General features: G+C 46.9%; 1 protein-coding gene across 1 annotated transcript in view; it reads left to right on the top strand.

The window, feature by feature from the left end:
* Positions 1–18,632, top strand: part of IL2RG (interleukin 2 receptor subunit gamma) — a 308,376-nt gene extending 289,744 nt beyond the window's left edge. The window contains exon 8 of the mRNA XM_085608415.1: positions 14,094–18,632. Coding sequence (XP_085464541.1) covers positions 14,094–14,438 — 345 coding nt within the window. The 3' untranslated portion in view covers positions 14,439–18,632. The remainder of the gene's footprint in view (positions 1–14,093) is intronic.
* The last annotated feature ends 699 nt before the right edge of the window (positions 18,633–19,331 follow it).

The raw sequence follows: 19,331 nt of genomic DNA, 5'->3' as shown, positions 1-19,331 counted from the left end.
AGTAAAAAGGAGGAGAAAGGGCAAGCAAATGTGGGGCAAAAATGGATGAAAAACAGGATATAAGTTCAATGGAGAAACCATCAGGGCCAGGAGCCTTACCCCGTTTTAAAGATTTAATTGCATCAGAAATCTCCTTAAGAGAAATGTCCTTTTCCAGGCGGGCCATGGTGTCCGGAATGGGGCAAAGAGAGGGGAGACCATCAAAAAATGATTGAGTGTCAGTTACAGTAGGATGGGTGTCTTCCGTATATAGTGTATGATAAAAAGTCTGAAATGCGGTACCTATGTCAGGATCGGAATGCAGTAGGGTGTTATTAAGGGTATTACGGATGGGACCAATGGTTTTCCTTTCTGATTTGACTTTTAAATAATTGGCCAACATTCTTCCCGCTTTGTTTTGTCCTCCATGATATTTAGATTTGATTTTAAGGAGGATGTTACAGGCATCAATTGTAGCTGATTTATTTAAATCAGATTTAGCCTTGATTAGGCCACGAAGATGAGAAGGGGATTTGGAGGTATAATAAGATTTTTCAAGGGTTTTAATATGACTAAGTGAGGAGAGGTACTGTGAGTACAATTACCTTTTCTTGCTAGCATATATGCGATGGTAAAAGCTCTGCACGAGGCCTTGAAGGCATCCCTATTGTTGTGTACAAAGTGTCATCTGGTTTGTTAAAATGAAAGAATTCCTGTATAAAGGAAGTAGCCTTTGAAATAAAAGTTTGATCAGATAACAGGGTGTTATTAAATCTCCTTCTAGCATGTTTAGAAGTGGTAAGGGACAAATCAATGGAAACTGAAACAGGGGCATGGTCAGAAATAAAAATGGAGCCAATCACAGCGGATTGGAGCGAGGGAAGTAAAGGTTTTGAGAGAAAAACATAGTCAGTACGGGACATGGTATGATGAACATTGGAGCAAAACGTGAATTCACAATCATCGGGATTACTAGTCTTCCAAGCACCATAGAGTAGACGCGAGGCAATAGCAGATTGAAACACTTTATGAGATTTATCTGGTTTAAATTTATAGTCAGATTTCCTGTCAGAAAAAGTGTCGAGCCAATTATTGAAGTCACCAGCAACAATAATATTAGGATTAGTAATTGAAGATAATTTTAATTTAATACTGTTCCAAAAATCAGGGTCAGATTTAACCGGCCCATAAATGTTTAAAAAAGTAACAAGTTTATTGCAGATCCTAGCGTGAAGTATTACCCATCTTCCACTCGCATCATTTTCAGTAGATACAATTTGAAAATTCAAACATTTATGGCAGAGGATAGATACACCACCCTTTTGATTAACAGCAGGAGAGAAAACAACCTGGCCCACCCATTGACGTTTGTGTTTGAGAGATTCAAAATCATTACAGTGAGTTTCCTGTAAAAAAGCAATCTGCTTATTAAGTTTTGATAAATGAGAAAGTACCTTTTGACGCTTAACAGGATGACCCAAACCACGAACGTTCCACGATACGACATTAAACAATTCTCAATCGTTGCAGCAGCGCTTTGAATAGTCATGTTGGCACATAGGCAGCGGCTAGAGACATTTAAGGACATAGGCAAAGTGGGCACTTGCCCAGGGCCCCCATCTTTCAAGAGGCCCCAGTGGGAAGTGATTTTCTGCTCCATCTCACCTCTACTTCTCCATCTGAACTTCTTTCCCTTGTAGGAGAGTAGGATCTGCTTCTTATAGTTACCCCCACTTTTTGCTGATGTTTCACTGTTTTTCGACTGTAGTCTGGCTGGGGCCCTGCTAACCAGGACCCCAGCCTAGCTGCTTCCTCTCTAAATTGATTACCAGTACTTTAGGTACACTCCAGATTGGATTCTGTGGTACCCTTATAAGTCCCTAGTATATGGTATACTATGTACCCAGGGCATAGGTACCACAGAGGCCTACCAGGGGCTGCAGCATGTATTATGCCACCCCTGGGAAACCTTCCAAAATGACACCACAGGTCTGCTACTGCAACCTGGGCAAGGTGGTGCATTCACCCCTTACTGAGATATAGGTTCACAATATCTCTCAATATCACTGCACATATAAACCTATCAGTCACCCCTATGGCAGGCCTTACCAATCCTGAAGGCACGGTGCTGGGTTTTATGTGAGAGGGTGCCCATGCATGAGAAGAGCCCCTCTGCAGCCTTCGGAACCTTTATTCAGGGGTTGTTTGTGATGCAGCCAAACCATATACTCTTAAGTGCATTATAACCAAACGGTAATTGCTAACTTTGGGATGGCTGCACGGAAACATGTCGTGTTTGGTGTCAAACACCTTGGAATCATACCCCCACACCAGTAACTGATGTGGGAGTATGATCCCACCCTTCTAGCCGGAGAGACATGACAGCACCGGTATACCCGGTACCAGCTAACAGAGCCCTGGCATCACAAAATGGATGCTGCCAGCCACAAACACGAGTCTGCCCTTCTGCTGCTGGATGAAAATCTGGAAGGGGAGGCTTGGACAATAGGTTTCCTGACACAGTGAGGTGTCACCACCTCCCAGACAGGCTTTAGTGTATTGGGGATGGGTGGGTGCACTCCAAGAGTGCTTTGAAGCCTGCACTGGGGGCACATTTGGTGTCCCTGTGCATAGTCCATCTCAAACCGGTTGCAGGGGCTACCAGCCCCTGCTCTGGCATGAATCTGGACAAAGGAAATGGGTGTAGTCACCCCTCTTTCCTGACCTTCCCATAGGTGGGTCCCTAGAGTTTGTCCCACCCCTGCCTTTGTTATAAGATAGGAAACCCTGGCAACAGGACTTTAGATTACACCTGGTCAAAATTCTGATACTGAATCCTGGAACTTCGACGATCTACATTGAACTAGATGATTGAAAAATCTCCCTTGGAGTAAAGGAGTTACTCCCTGCAAGGCAGGCACCAAAGACGCATCTGACTGGTTTGCATCTCCGAAGCTCTCGCCGGACTCCGAAGAATTTTGCAACACAGGAGGTGGGTTTCCGTGGTCTTAGAGGTTGATCAGTGCCCACAGCAAGTCTGAGGCCCATATCCCTCGTGACGACCGTACAACCTGAACCCCTGGACACTGCGTCACTTTGCAGAAGCATCAGCTTTACAACGACTCCTGCGGCTGAGCTTTGGGTTACTTGTAGCCCTGACTCCGAGCAGCATTTTCACTGAAGATTGCCCGCCTACACTCCACGAGTGTTCTGTGAGCTGGCCCTTTGTGTTTCATCTTGCGGTCCCGTTGCGATCCCTAGCCTGTCGACTGGTGGGTCCCTGTGAAGGCAACTCTAACTCTAATTGGGTCTACCTGGTTGCTCCAGATGTGCCCTGACTCTCCATTTCCTGGGGAGTCCCCAGGACCTTGCTGGTCCGCACCGAAGCATCTTTTTTCTTCCTGTGTGGGTTGCTGTTGCCAAGGCTTGTTGGGTTCAATCCAGGCACCGACACCGCAGCACTCGACATCCTTTGTGGTACAGCTTGAATCCAGCTCCTGGTCATCGTCGATGCCTCCTGGGCCTCGTGGCTGAAGAGTCAAGCTTCACCTCTTCGCACCTGAATCACCTGACATCGGGGGGCATTCGTCTATTGTGCCCCTGGTCACTGGCAAGTGACCCAGACTCTGTCCCCTCTGCTTTCAGGTTCTTCTGATCTTCGATCCAGGCTTGGATCACATCGGACACTTTTCTTCTTCCCGGCAGCAGCACTTTTCAGCAGGTCACCATTGAAATCAACGACGATTCCTGACACCATTTGACACCTATGCACCCGGCTTCCCTGTGTGAGGTAACTCGAGTACTCCAGTGCTCCCATGGGTGCTGGCCCTAGAACCCCCTAAGTCTAAAGGGCTTTGCTCAAAATCCTCTCCTAAGTGTCCTTAACTTCTAAAATTCCAACTGCGACTTTCCCATAGAGTAGTACTGGGCTCGGCCTGTGTTCTCACACTTCACGCGTCCCCCGTGGGTCTCCTGTGTCACTACCTTGGGTGGTTCCTTGGGGTCCCAGTGATTCTACGTGCTCTAGGCACTGTGTCTAGTCAAGTTGTGGTTCTTATACCACTTTCTTAATATATGGTTTGGTCCGCCCCTAGGGACCATTGTATATTGTGCTTTTACTGTTGTTTTAGAACTGTATTATTGCGTATCTTGGACTCTAATCTCATAAATAGATTAATAGTGAGTGTTTAGAAATAAATACATATATTTTATCTGGACCTTGTGTGGTTCTCCTTTCATTTAGTAATTCAAGAGGTTATAATCTGGTAAACCAAGCTGCTTTACACTCATGACTTAGCCTGAAGGCTGCTCTCCATAGCTACCACAAGGATAGCTTTCAATAAAGGTTGTCTTTAAACCTATCATCAATAAGGGTCATTTGGACTGGTGCAAGGTGCCCACTATAACTAGTGGACAGCTTGTGCCAGGCCAACTTCTCACATCCCTCTCTCAGCTTACTTCCACCTCTGCCTCTGTTGCTACCCAGTGGAATCTTAAGAACTTTGGGGCCCCAGCCAAAATATATTTTGGCTGTTTTTGTTTGACCCCCCCCCCTTTCTGATAATTCAATGCATGACACCATGCTTGCTTCAATTAGCAGAAATGGGTAATAAAATTCAAACATGAGCCCCCGAAAATATCTTACCCGGGGTCCAAAAGGACCTTAGGATGACATTGCTGCAGCCCTGCATAAGGCTGCTTAATCAGTGCTTAATTTGAGCTGGAGTTTGCCGGTGGGTGCCAGCGGCATGCGTTTCTGGGGACTGGCACTTTTTCCTCATTAGATATTCACTATAAGCAACAGAGGGAAGACACACAAAAGGCCTGATTACGAGTGGGTCCTATTTTCCGACTTCTGTGTAAACATCTATTTGCGCAGGGGTCGGAATTACGAGTTGACTGTTATTAAATGTATTCGATAATTATCAGATGCGTTAAATAACTCAACCTTCATTTACTTTTGGGAAGTCAAACCCGCCGAAATGTAACAGCGGAAAAGCATGTGCGATTTACTGCATCATGCAGATTTTCATGCGTTAAACACCAAAATCTATGTGTTATTCCCCACAAACTCGTGATAGGCGCTATTTATCGCACCCGACAATAACGTACCCCGTGGTATTGTTATTTACGAGGTTTGATTAATAACGTCGCTTTCAGGCACCTGGGGGGGAGAAGGAGAAAATGGAAAAAAAAATTAAAAGTACAAAGCAGGATCCCGCAAAAGTGAAATCAAGGGGCGGGATTAAAGAGGCCGGAGGCGACGTCACCGCTACGCGGATACGTTTTCCACAAGCAGATATTTAATACTGCAGGGTACATAAGAATGGGCACTGCCAGTCAATCTTTAGCCAGTTAGGCCCTGGCATTCGCTGCTGTGACTACCACCACAGTGGGCGGCAAAGGGACCTCAAGCCTGAGTTCTGGTGCGGGGACACCAGGCTGAACCCACTCAGCCTCCCCCGCTTCCTTCCTCATCCAACCTGCTCTGGCCCCCCTCTGCTGGTTCCACCCCCCATCTCAGGGGGGAAGCCTCTACCCCGCATAATCATTCCGGATTGCCATTAGGCAAAGTAGGCACCGGCCTATGGGCCCCACTCCTTCTAGGGGCTCCGCCAGCATCGCAATCGTACAAACTAATTTTTGAAAATATGGTGCAATCAATGTTCCCGAATGTTATGACAGCCTTAAGATTTTATAGGTGTCTCATGATCACAAATGCTACTGGTGAATGAACCTTTTCGAATTTATGACTACTCTTCAATGACAGAAGAGTGACTGAACTCATGTTCCATTATGGCCACTGAATATGACGTCTTGCAAAAGGTAGACTTCCACGATATCCTCAAAGATTTCACCACAACCAAAGTGAGGAAAGTGAATATTTAAAGTAATGTTGGATTATTAAAAAAAAAAATTAAATCTTGTTTAATAACATTAATAATTGTTAATGTTTAGTTTTGTGTAATAACATTTTTTATAAAAATTTTTGATTGGTAAATTTAAAAACGTATTAGGAGATATTTTACGAAGGGGGGGGCAAAGTTCGACTGCCTAGGGGGCCTCCCCAAAGTTTAATCCGACACTGCACATAATTACCCGGAGGGTGGGTCTGTGACCACATCCCTCCTGCGAGCAGAGGCAGCGTGTGAAAATGTTCTGTGCTCCACTTCCGGCTTCTGGTGTGTTTCACCCACTTCCTGTTGAGCATTATGTGTCTGTGTGCTGCGTCACGTGATCGCGCTAAACCCTGAACGACGCACTTCAGAAGATGTTGCCGAATTGTGGATACAGAATTCTGGACGCAGAAAGGACTCGTGCATATTACTGAATTGTGAATACAAACAGGCGTTAGAGCATTTTAATGAACTGTGGGTGCAGAAGGGCACTAGTGCACATTAGTGAAATGGGATTAATGCTTAATAATGAACTGTGCATCAAAAGGGCACTCGAGTATATTTGTATGCAGACAGACCTTTAGGGCCTCGTTAATGGGTTTTTTGCCATAAAACAGCACAGCAGGCCTTTCTGCTGCGCTGCCCTACGGCAAAGGAAAAGGGCAGGAATGCGCCGTATCTATTAGATATGCATTCTGACCATTTTCCCCTGCGCTGGCGCACAATGGGCTGCGGTGCGCCAACGCAGGCACCTTTGCACCATGGTGCAAGGGTGCCTGCATTGCGAGGGATGATTATTTTTGTGCAGAAAAGGAAGCCTTCCTGCACAAAAACAATCACAAGAGGCTGTAAAAAACGAGGAGAAATAAAGATATTTCTCCTCGTTGTGCCTCCCTTACGCCTCCCCTGGGGAGGCTCCCATTTTTGGCACTGCCTCAGATTTACGATTTCTCGTAAATTTGGGGCAGTGTCAAAAAGCCATTGATGTTGCAACAACACCGCCCCTTTCACGCAGTTTTTTGCGTGAAAGGGGTTCATATTTATAATGCAAACACAAAGAGATGATGGGCAGAGCGCTGAAATTTTCAGATACTCACCCCCAGTCACAGACCTGGGTTGAATCCATCATCATTCTTTATCTCACTTCATCACCTCAGTTCAGACATGGCCATATGCAAATCAGTCTTGACCCTGTGCCTCATGCGAACAGTCCAGCCCGAACTGCCAAGCCAGGTCCTCCCTGGACTGGAAACAAGCATCCTGGGACCAGTAACACCCTTCATCAGCCAGGCTAGCTTGAATCCAGTGGCAAAGTGAGCAAGGGACCCAACTTAGAGCGAACAAAGCAAACACAAGGAGATAATGGACGGAGCGCTGAAACTTTTCAGACACTCACCCCCAGTCACAGATCTGGGTTGAATCCATCATCATTCTTTAGCTCACTTCTCAGTTCAGATTTATAATGCCATGAAAAACTATGTAAAGTCGTTTTAAGTGGCCTTATAAATATGCTGTGGCATATTGCGCTACTGGAATGTCAATAAAGTGACATTACGGATGCTCTAAAGTGCTGTATTAATGAATTCTGGATGAAGGATGCCACTAGTGCATATCGAGGAGCAGTGAAAGAGGACACTAGTGAATATTAATGAATTATGGATGCAGGAGGGAATATTATTAACTTGTGGATGCACGAGGACACTGGTACACATTAATAAATAGTGGATGAGCAAGAGCCCTAATCCATAATACTGAATGGCACTATTGTACATTTCTTTATTGTGAATAGAGAACAGTGGATTTAGGAACACACTAGTGCATGTTAATGAATAGTGGATTCAGAGAGGTGGTAGTGTATATTAAATGTGGATGCAAAAGTTCCATATTGCATATTACTGAATTGTGGATATAGAAGGACACTAGTGCACATGGATGAATTGTGGGAACAGAAGGACACCAGTGCCCATGAATGAATTGTGGGCACAGAAGGATAGTAGTGCACATGAATGAATTGTGGTTACAGAAGGACACTAGTGCACATGAATGAACTGCGGATGCAGAGGGCACTAGTGTACATGAATGAACTGCGAATGCAGAGGGCACTAGTGCACATGAATAAATTGTGGATGCCGAAGGACATTAGTGCACATGAATAAACTGTGATAAAGAAGGACACTAGTGCACATGGATGAATTGTGGGTACAGAAGGATAGTAGCGTACATGAATGAATTGTGGATACAGAAGAACACTGGTGCACATGAATGAACTGCGGATGCAGAGGGCACTAGTGCACATGAATAAATTGGGGATGTAGACGGACATTAGTGCACATGAATGAACTGTGGTAAAGAAGGGCACTAGTGCACATACATGAATTGTGGGTACAGAAGGATACTAGTGCACATGGATGAATTGTGGGAACAGAAGGACACCAGTGCACAGGAATGAGTTGTGGGCACAGAAGGATAGTAGTGCACAAGAACGAATTGTGGATACAGAAGGACACTAGTGCACATGAATGAAATGCGGATGCGGAGGGCACTAGTGCACATGAATAAATTGTGGATGCAGAAGGGCACTAGTGCACATGAATGAACTGTGGATGCAGAGGGCACTAGGCACATGAATAAATTGTGGATGCAGAAGGACATTAGTGCACATGAAGGAATTGTGGATGCAGAAGGACACTGGTGCACATGGATGAATTGTGGGAACAGAAGGACACCAGTACACATGTATGAATTGTGGGTACAGAAGGACACTAGTGCACATGAATGAACTGCGGATGCAGAGGGCACTAGTGCACATGAATGAACTACAGATGCAGAGGGCACTAGTGCACATGAATGAACTGCGGATGCAGAGGGCACTAGGCACATTAATAAATTGTGGATGCAGAAAGACATTAGTGCACATGAATGAATTGTGGGTACAGAAGGATACTAGTGCACATGAATTAACTGTGGATGCAGAAGGACACCGGTGCACATGGATGAATTGTGGGAACAGAAGGACACTAGTACACATGTATGAATTGTGGGTACAGAAGGACACTAGTGCACATGAATGAACTGCGGATGCAGAGGGCACTAGTGCATATCAATAAATTGTGGATGCCGAAGGACACTAGGGCACATGAATGAATTGTGGGTACAGAAGCATACTAGTGCACATTAATTAATTGTTATTAATTAATTAATTAATTGATTGATTGTTATCCGTTTGGTCCGGGGAACAACATTTACAACGCAACTTTTACAACGCACTACACTTACAACGCATTTTTTACAACGCAACATCCATTACAACGCATTCCATTACATAGCATGACACTACAACGCATTTTTAAAAACTACCTTTACAACGCATTCCATTACATCGCATACTACCTTTACAACGCATAATATTACACTACACTATCCAACACTTACCCTACTGTTGCACCCCCTGGAGTTAGAATAGTAATTTTTACCCCTATACTATCCAACACTTACCCTACTGTTGCACCCCCTGGAGTTAGAATAGTAATTTTTACCCCTATACTATCCAACACTTACCCTACTGTTGCACCCCCTGGAGTTAGAATAGTAATTTTTACCCCTATACTATCCAACACTTACCCTACTGTTGCACCCCCTGGAGTTAGAATAGTAATTTTTACCCCTATACTATCCAACACTTACCCTACTGTTGCACCCCCTGGAGTTAGAATAGTAATTTTTACCCCTATACTATCCAACACTTACCCTACTGTTGCACCCCCTGGAGTTAGAATAGTAATTTATACCCCTACACTATCCAACACTTACCCTACTGTTGCACCCCCTGGAGTTAGAATAGTAATTTTTACCCCTATACTATCCAACACTTTCCCTACTGTTGCACCCCCTGGAGTTAGAATAGTAATTTTTACCCCTATACTATCCAACACTTGCCCTACTGTTGCACCCCCTGGAGTTAGAATAGTAATTTTTACCCCTATACTATCCAACACTTACCCTACTGTTGCACCCCCTGGAGTTAGAATAGTAATTTTTACCCCTATACTATCCAACACTTACCCTACTGTTGCACCCCCTGGAGTTAGAATAGTAATTTTTACCCCTATACTATCCAACACTTACCCTACTGTTGCACCCCCTGGAGTTAGAAAAGTAATTTTTACCCCTATGCTATCTAATACTTACCTTAAATGCAATTTAATATTATGCGTTGTAATGGTATGCGTTGTAAAGGTAGTATGCGATGTAATGGAATGCGTTGTAAAGGTAGTTTTTAAAAATGCGTTGTAGTGTCATGCTATGTAATGGAATGCGTTGTAATGGATGTTGCGTTGTAAAAAATGCGTTGTAAGTGCATGCGTTGTAAAAGTGTGCGTTGTAACGACATACATCCGTTTAGTCCTGTAACGGCCGTGACCCCTGCCCACCTCGCTTCCTTGTTCCTCTGCTGGCTGCTGGCCGCGGATGCCTGGAGTGAGATGGAACCCCGGGACGTCCCCCTAACAACGTGTTGGGACTGGTGAGCTGGCTGCCCTCCGCTGATGGGAGATCGAGCCCCCCCCCACGAACATCTTCTTGGTTCTCACCGGAGTCTGGTGAGTGCTGCCTCCACCTCCCTCGCACTGGAGTCTCCCGTGCTGCCAGAGGATGCACGGGAGGTGATTGACCCCCAACGGCTGCACTACAGATCTCGCCTGGGACCACCGACTTGTGTCCGGAGCCAGTTGGAGGCAGGAGCGTCTGGTGCTCCGACACCAGTCGGATGGCACCTCGATTCAGAAGTTGAGATTGAGCCCTCTGTGACCGCACCGTCTCCCGCCGCAGGCTCCCCCTGTCCTTCAGAGGGCGCCCGCTGTGCCGTGTACATCGCGGCTTTGTCTGATGCTTAGGCCCTGCGCGATCGCTGGCTGGAACCCTGCAGGAAGCCAGAGTTGAGGACCCCCGTGAGGCGCAAGGGATCGACATCAGATCCTCCCTGGGCCCCAGGAGCAGGTGGAGAACGCCTGTAACTTGACCTCCTTCTCCACGAGCCTTCAGACTGGCTGTTCTCCCACTTGAGTCCCGAGGAGGGGGGGCCCTTGTGTTCCTGAAGAGTGCCCCCTCCGATCTGCTTCTCATTTTCCATCATTGGCTGGAGGCGCAGCGGGGGTCTCTAAGTCCTGAGACCTGTTGAGCCCTCTCATCTGTCCAGTTGGGGCTCTGTGTTCATGGCCCTCCATTTTGTTGGTACCTCCCCCCCCCCCCCTTTCATCTGTAGAACTCTTTTCCAAAATGGTCTCCCCTATCCAACCATGTAAATAAAAGATGGATACCCAACCATGAAAATAAAGGTGGAGAAGTGTGGCTCAATGATTAGAGCGGCAGACCCTGATGCAGAGGTCTAGCCAGGGACCAGGGTTCAATTCCCCGCCTCTGCGGGTCTTGGGCTAAAAATTCCACGGACACTCGCCTCGGTGCCTATTCCAATCATGGAGTCCCACTCTGAAACTCTGGGCAATAGCTTGCTTAATCTCCACAACGGCCCCCACAACGCTAAGGATGCCTGGCCTCCACCTTGGGGGTGCCCAGGAGTGGATGCCTCACAGGGAAAGCTAGGATGGGTTCCACAGCGGTATTCGTACAAGCGCCTTGAGACCCTTGCGGGTGAGTAGTGCGCTATACAAGTATCAAATTTACATTTTACATTTTATTTACATTTATTTGCACGAGCCTCCTCACTAGTGAAGGACTGGGTTATTCTAAGACCCAGCGGTGCCAGGGGACAACACCTGAAACCTTCGTGGGTTACCTGTTCTGGCGTACAAAACACAGAGACACGGGACACTTCCAGCGACGTCAAAGATCAGGGTTTATTACTGCAGGGATACAGAAATCACAAGAAGTACACAACGTGTAGGTTCTCGGAGACTGCTTCGAATTGTAAAAGTGGATCGCTCCTTTTATACACGTTCTTGCCATTGCACAACAAAGGTTACAACTCAGTTCCCACAATAAACCTCAAAAGAGTCGCGTTCATGTTTCAGGAGGCCGGAACATAATTACAGCAGCATTGCCGGTTCCCAACTGTAAAAACATATCATCCCCACAGTTAAACACATTCCATTCTGACTGTAAACACATTAAGAGAAGGGACAGAAACAGATGCAAAGAAAGAACAAGGATGCACGACAGATTGGAAAAAAGTGTTGGGAGTAATAACGGAAACTTGATTACAGGATCAAAGACCTCGTGCCCAATGCATGCACGCTTGAAACAATAGACCAGCACGGTAAGATGAGCCTCGAGCGGGGCCATCTGCCTTCGCCGTGTCATTTCCCCTATCATAAAAGTCACCCTCAAAGAAACACGTGTCCTTCGTGTAAGCTTGGGAATCCCAGGGTCACAGAGCGGACAAGGTCCGTTCGCTGGCTACTTGAGGGCAAGAAACAAAATGGATGCCGTATCTAAAATGGAACCCGAGGGTTCGGATGGACAAACCCAAAAATGAGACGAACCATACGTGGTTGCGTAGCGAAAACGCGTACACCCACTAAACTCGTCATTTGCGGTTCGTAGACACCAAACTCATCCATATTCGACAACACCCAAAAAGTGTCGTTCTGTCTCGCACGGAACCTCACTAGTTGAGCAAAGACGGCGCCCATCTTGGAACGGTATTGGATTGCCTCTGGGTTTGGACTTCTCTGATTTGCTTGCCCGCAGGATCACTTCTTGTGGCCAATTGAGCCTCCGTTTTGGTCCTGATTCTTTTTGGACCTCACTGGATGAGCAAATACGGCGGCCATTGACCGTGGAGACCTAGCTTGTTGACTGATGCCCGGTGAAGCTACTTGATAGCTATAGAGGAGATGGGCTGCGGCCGTGACCTACCCAGCCGGACATTGGGAAGATCTTACTTCGTCTCTCCGTCATACTCTCCCCCCCATTCCTTTACTCCACCCACTTTCCTTTACACTCCATTTATCCCTCCTCTTTGCTCTCTAATTGTTTTCTCATTGAGACATAGCCGCTTGACTGATGCCCGGTGGAGCTACCTGATAGCGATAGAGGAGATGGGCTGTGGAGTTCCCCCTCGGCCTTCACCTACCCAGCCGGACTTTGGGCAGACTCTCCTTCGTCTCTCCGTCCATCCTTTCTCCCTCCTACACCTTTTCCCCACCCCCTTACCCTTCTAGGCTCCATTTATATTGTCTTCCGACGCTCTCGAAATGATTTCCTGTAACTGTTGTAACTTGTTACTGATGTAACTTTGTAAATGCGTGGAACCTTATGTAAAGTGCTCTGATACCTCCGGGTCTAGCCAGCGCGATATAAAACTCAAATAAACAAACATAAATTGTGGATACAGAATGATACTAGTGCACATGAATGAATTGTGGATAAGGAAGGACACTTATGCACATGGATGAATTGTGGATATGGAAGGACACTAGTAGACATGGATGAATTGTGGGAACAGAAGGACTCCAGTGCACATGAATGAATTGTGGAGACAGAAGGACACTAGTGAACAAGAATAAATTGTGGATGCAGAAGGGCACTAGTGCATATTATTATTGTGTGGATGCACAAAAGAATTAGTACATATTACTGAAGTGTGGATGCACAAGGGCACTATCCCTTATTATTGAATGGTAAATTCGCAAGGGCACTAGTACCTAGCACTGTATTGTGGCTATATATGCGCACTATTGAATATTAATCAATTGTGGATGCAGAAGACCACACATCCATATTTTGATGTCGCGTTTTCCTTTTTTGTTTTTTCTAAACTACAACTGAAAAGCAAAATGATGTCTGCTACAGAATCTGTTTGGGTGGGGGCAAGCCTTCCAAAAGTCTCAGAAATTTCCATCACAAATAGTGCTCATGCTGTGCTGAAGTTGATCTCAGATTCAGCCTAATTTAAAACAATTTTTAGATAATTTGCCTAAAAAACACTCATAGGCAATCCCTTCTTATTGGAAACACATTTATTATTGAAGCATGTTGAAAAGTAACATTTTGCTTATCAGATTTGTCCGCTGTTCTAACTAGGATACGTACTACATGTTTCGCTCATTAGAGTCATCAGGCTCAGTGGGGCTTTCTCAGGTACTCTCTATATTAATTCACAGTTAGAATGTCACAAATGAAAAATGATTAACACCGTTACTTTCTAGGTGTTCTTCAGTTGTACGTCCAGTCTGACTGTCCATCTTGGCTCTCTTCCAGGAGTGGACCGGGGTGCCTAAGGATGCTCTTGAGAGCCTCAAGCCAACCTTCAATGAAAGCATCTGTTACGTGAGCGAGCTTCCTCTGCACCAGGGCTCCGGGCAACCAAACGTCCCTGTTCAGAATACTTCAAGCACCTTCCCAAGAGCGACATCCAGCCCAAAGAACGTCTTCTTCCCAACACCAACCTCCATGGGGAACCTGTACACTGATGGTCTGCATCAGCATGGAGTGAGCAAGAATGGATACATCACGCTCCAGCACTCGCTGCCTCCCGTGCAAGATGCTGTGCCTACTCGCAAACCTGAGCAGATCTCCATGCCTCCCAGACCACAGGAGATCTAGTGCCTAGAGCTTCTCTCATAGCACAACCTCCGCCCTTCATCCTGTCCTTGTTGGTTTCCTTTTCTTGTCTCATACCGCCTTTCCATGCCTGAAGGGCTTTACTCCCTCTCACCCTGTCCTGGCACGGCTTCAGCCTTTGTTCATTCCCTCAAGAATTTCAGTCTCTGTTATCCTATTCCGCCAGACAGTCAGCCTCTTCAAGCAGGTAGCTCTATTACTTCCTCTTCAGAGCCCTCATCCTTCAAGTACACCTGTCTCCCCTCTTCCTGGACTTGTTCACCCTCACTCTTTCCCATCCTTTCACTGTAGACCTTCATCTCTATCTGGCTCACCATTCCCTTGACCAATCTCCATAGGACTGGAGCTTGAGACCTGAGCTTCTCTCAGCCTATCACTGCAGACTTGCTGTATGCCTATTGGTTTCATCTAATGCTTTCTCTGCCCCTGTGGGGCAGCGTTCCCAGCCCTCCCGTCCCCTTAGCGTTTGAGCTCTATTGTCCAGTGCATGTTGACCTCACCTCCTCTTGTCCAATCCCTGTATGGCTTCACACCTTTTCATCCTACCTCTGCAGTCCTCACCTCCTCTTGTCCAATCCCTGTGTAGCTTCACACCCTTTAATCCTCCCTCCGCCGTCCTCACTTCCTCTTATCTAATCCCTGTGTGGCTTCACAACCTTTCCTCCTTACCCTGCTTTACTCAACTCCCCTTCTGCAATTCCTGTTAGGCTTTGTCTCCTCTCACTCTATCAGTGTTGGGCCTAAAATCTTATTTTCCAAGCCCATAGGGGTTCATCTCTTTTCATCCTAACCCTGTTGCCTCTTGACCTTTTCCCAATCACTGTCAGCCTGCACCCCCTCTCACCCTAGCCCTGTTTTCCTCATCTCCTTTTGTCGTCCAATCCCTATCGCGATTCATGCTCTTTAACCCTACCCTTGTTGGGCGGATATGCGCTTGTCCAATCCCTGAAGGTCTTCACGCCCTCTCGCCCTACACCTACCGTCTAATTTCCTTTTCTCCAATCCCTGTCACGCTTCATGCCCTCTCACCCTAACCCTCTTGGCCTATATGCTCTTGCCTAATCTCTGAAGCTCTTCATGCCCTTTTACCCAACCTCTGTTGGCCTGATCTCCTCTTATCCAATCACTTGCCCTGTTGGTCTCATCTCCTCTTGTCCAATCTCTGATGGTCTTCACGCCCTCTCACCCTACCCCTGTTGGTCTCATCTCCTCTTGTCCAATCTCTGAAGGTCTTCACGCCCTTTCACCCTACCCCTGTTGGTCTCATCTCCTCTTGTCCAATCTCTGATGGTCTTCACGCCCTCTCACCCAACCCCTGTTGGCCTGATCTCCTCTTGTCCAATCTCTGATGGTCTTCACGCCCTCTCACCCTACCCCTGTTGGTCTCATCTCCTCTTGTCCAATCTCTGAAGGTCTTCATGCCCTCTCACCCTACCCCTGTTGGCCTGAACTCCTCTTGTCCAATCTCTGATGGTCTTCATGCCCTCTCACCCAACCCCTGTTGGCCTGATCTCCTCTTGTCCAATCTCTGAAGGAATTCATGCCCTCTCACCCTACCCCTGTTGACCTTATCTTTTTTTGTCTGATCCCAGTAGGGCTTGTGAGAACTCGCTATACCCTCAAATGCTAGTCAATGAAAAATTATTTACTTTTGGAAAAGTGTGGCATCTCCATCTCTTCACAAAACTGATTACTGAGGCGAAGACACTCCCTCCTCCGTTGCCGGGCAGATCAACAGGTTGTATAGTGGGCCCTAGATTGACAGAGGACTCACCTGTAGAGGTCAGCAGTGCACTCACCCGTCCAGGTCACCCCAGTTTGCAGCGTTGCTTTATTTGCTCAAATGACGAGCTTCAAAAAATGGTCCATGCTCTTCTGTAGCCCATGAAAGATTATTGAGGTGAAGTTGTTTCAGTGGAACCCCCCTGGTCTCCCCTCCGGCACTCATGAGATGGTACAACCTACAGTATTGGGAATCTAGATCACCCAGAGGGTGTGACACTGACATAGAGACAGCCAGCGGGTGTGAGAGACAGATATAGACACAGCCCGAGTGTGTGAAAAATACATAGAGACAGCCAGCGGTTGTGAGAGACAGATATAGAGACAGCCAGAGGGTGTGAGAGTCTGAGATAGAGACAGCCAGAGGATGTGAGAGACTGACACAGAGACAGCCAGGGGATGTAAGAGACTGAGATAGAGACAGCCAGAGGGTGTGAGAGACTGAGATAGAGACAGCCAAAGGGTGTGAGAGTCTGAGATAGAGACAGCCAGAGGATGTGAGAGACTGACACAGAGACAGCTAGAGGGTGTGAGAGGCTGACACAGACACAGCCAGAGGGTGTGAGAGACAGACATAGAGCCAGCTAGAGAGTGTGGGAGACTGACATAGAGACAGCCAGAGGGTGTGGGAGACTGACATAGAGACAGCCAGAGGGTGTGAGTGACTGACACAGCGATAGCCAGAGGGTGTGAGCGACTGAGATAGAGACATCCAGAGGGTGTGAGAGACTGACATTGAGACAGCCAGAGGGTGTGAGAGACTAAGATAGAGACATCCAGAGGGTGTGAGAGACTGACATTGTGACAGCCAGCTGTTGGAAGAGACAGATATAGAGACAGCCTGAGGGTGTGAGAGACTGAGATAGTGACAGCCAGGGGGTGTGAGAAACTGAGATAGAGACATCCAGAGGGAGTGAGAGACTGACATTGAGACAGCCAGCGGTTGGAAGAGACAGATATAGAGACCGCTGATTGTGTGAGAGACTGAGGTAGAGACAGCCAGGGGGTGTGAGAGACTGAGATAGAGACAGCCAGAGGGTGCGAGAGACTGACACAGAGACAGTCAGAGGGTGTAAGACTGGCAGAGACAATAGATGTGAGAGAATGACAGAGACAGTCAGAGGGTGTGAGACTGACAGAGACAGCTAGAGGATGTGAGAGACTGACATGGAGACAGTTAGAGGGTGTGAAAGACTGACACAGAGACAGCCAGATGGTGTTAGAAACTGGCACAGAGACAGCCAGAGGGTGTGATAGTCTGACACAGAGACATTTAAAGGGGATGAGAAACTTACATAGAGACAGCCAGACGGTGTGAGAGACTGACACAGAGCCAGAGGGTGTGAGAGTCTGACATAGAGACAACCAGACCGTGTGTGCGACTGAAATAAAGAGATCCAGACGGTGTTTGAGACTGACAAAGATAGACCCAGAGGGTGTGAGAGACTGGCATAGAGACAGCCAGAAGATGTGACAGACTGACATAGAGACAGACAGAGGGTGTGAGAGACTGATACAGAGGCTCGATGCTGTGTACCTTTCATTGACTGACCGGTACACAAAGCCAAAGACAGAGAGAGACAGAGCGAGAGATAGAAACTGACAATCAGAGACTGCTAGCAATACAGAGACAGCCAGAGAGAGGGAGAGAATGACAAAGCGACTACATACAGATAGATTAGCAGGGTTAATAGAGAGAAAAACTGACAGCTAGACAGACATAGACTGATAATTGCACAGAGCTAGCCAGAGACTGCCCCTTCGATTCACGGCAAAATAGAACTAAACTCCGACCCGGAGAGAGCTGCGCAGACGGGGTGACCGTGGGAGATTCATCTACAGCTCACAGGGTGCAAGTGGCAGAAAAAATACATTCCAGATGGAATTCCTGATAATTTTATCAGGCCAAACTCTGGGTCTTAAATAACACATTTTTAAATATAAAACTATTACATTGTGTACATTTTAAATGTCGCGCCGGCAAGATATCGTATCTGCTTTTCTCTCTTGTTCAATATCAACTGAGATTTTGGAATTTTTATTTTCTGTTGTGTGTAATTATTTTATGACGATTGATTATAGGATGCTGAGACCTCTTTCGGTGCTAGAAATGACCTTTAAAAAATATAAACGCTTTGCTTTTAGGCGCTATACAAATGCAGCTTAGTTAACGACCTTCCTTTTTCGCACAGCAATGCAACACGCTGAATACTTTTAATAGCAAAGATTTATGCCTAAGACATACGTAACAACTGCGGCATTTGCATATTTGTGCTGGCAGTTCCTACTGCCTGATATACGCTTCTTGTTCCATGGATAATCTTTCAACTTTATTTTTGTTATGTGTTTTTATCTGCAAGGTCAGCTGCTCACAATAAAAACAACCAGATGCCACCATTGCAGTCGTGACGGTCTCTGTTCAGCTTCCGGGGCGATCAGGGGGCGGGGGCGGAAAGGACTCAAACCTTCAGAACGTCCCGGGTGTAGTATCCGACTGGATACATTCTAGTGTTCCACTCACACTGAACACCCACCCACCACAGGCGTCACCAGTCAGGTGACCCTGTCAATAAAAGGGGCCGGAGTGCACGTGCTCCAGACCAGTTCCACCCTCTTACTACTGTGTGCATGTGGTCATTGCCGTCAGTATGTGGGCCTAGGGCCTGAGATAGCACAATGGCGACAAGCGGGTCGACTCCCGCGTGTGTATTGTCTGCCTTTGGTGCTTTGTCGCGGGGGAAGGACACTCCCGGAACATAAGGATACCAACACCTGCTGTGTGCATGTTGGCTCGTCAGAAATAGGGGGCTGTAGTGTCGCGGTCTAGTTGACGCGCACTACGTCAGGGCAGGAATGCGAGTAGCGGCCATATTGGACGCTACTGCGCATGCGCCAGTCAGCGCGGCGCGAGAGAAGTAATCGGAGCTTGTTGCCCGGCGCTCTCTCGGTGGTGATAGCCTAATTACAAATAAAGGCATATATACATATCTGTCTAGTCTCCTGCACATCATTGGGGGGGCACCTGCAACCATACAGTGCATCAGCAACTTTACAGTGGCGACGAGGCTCGGACAGAGCGGACCCTGTGATCCC

The sequence above is a fragment of the Triturus cristatus genome, chromosome 5_2 (genome assembly GCF_964204655.1).
Source record: "Triturus cristatus chromosome 5_2, aTriCri1.1, whole genome shotgun sequence".
NCBI classification, from domain to species: Eukaryota; Metazoa; Chordata; class Amphibia; order Caudata; family Salamandridae; genus Triturus; species Triturus cristatus.
The sequence above is the reverse complement of the archived record's forward strand: the minus strand, read 5'-3'. Positions and strand labels throughout refer to the sequence as shown.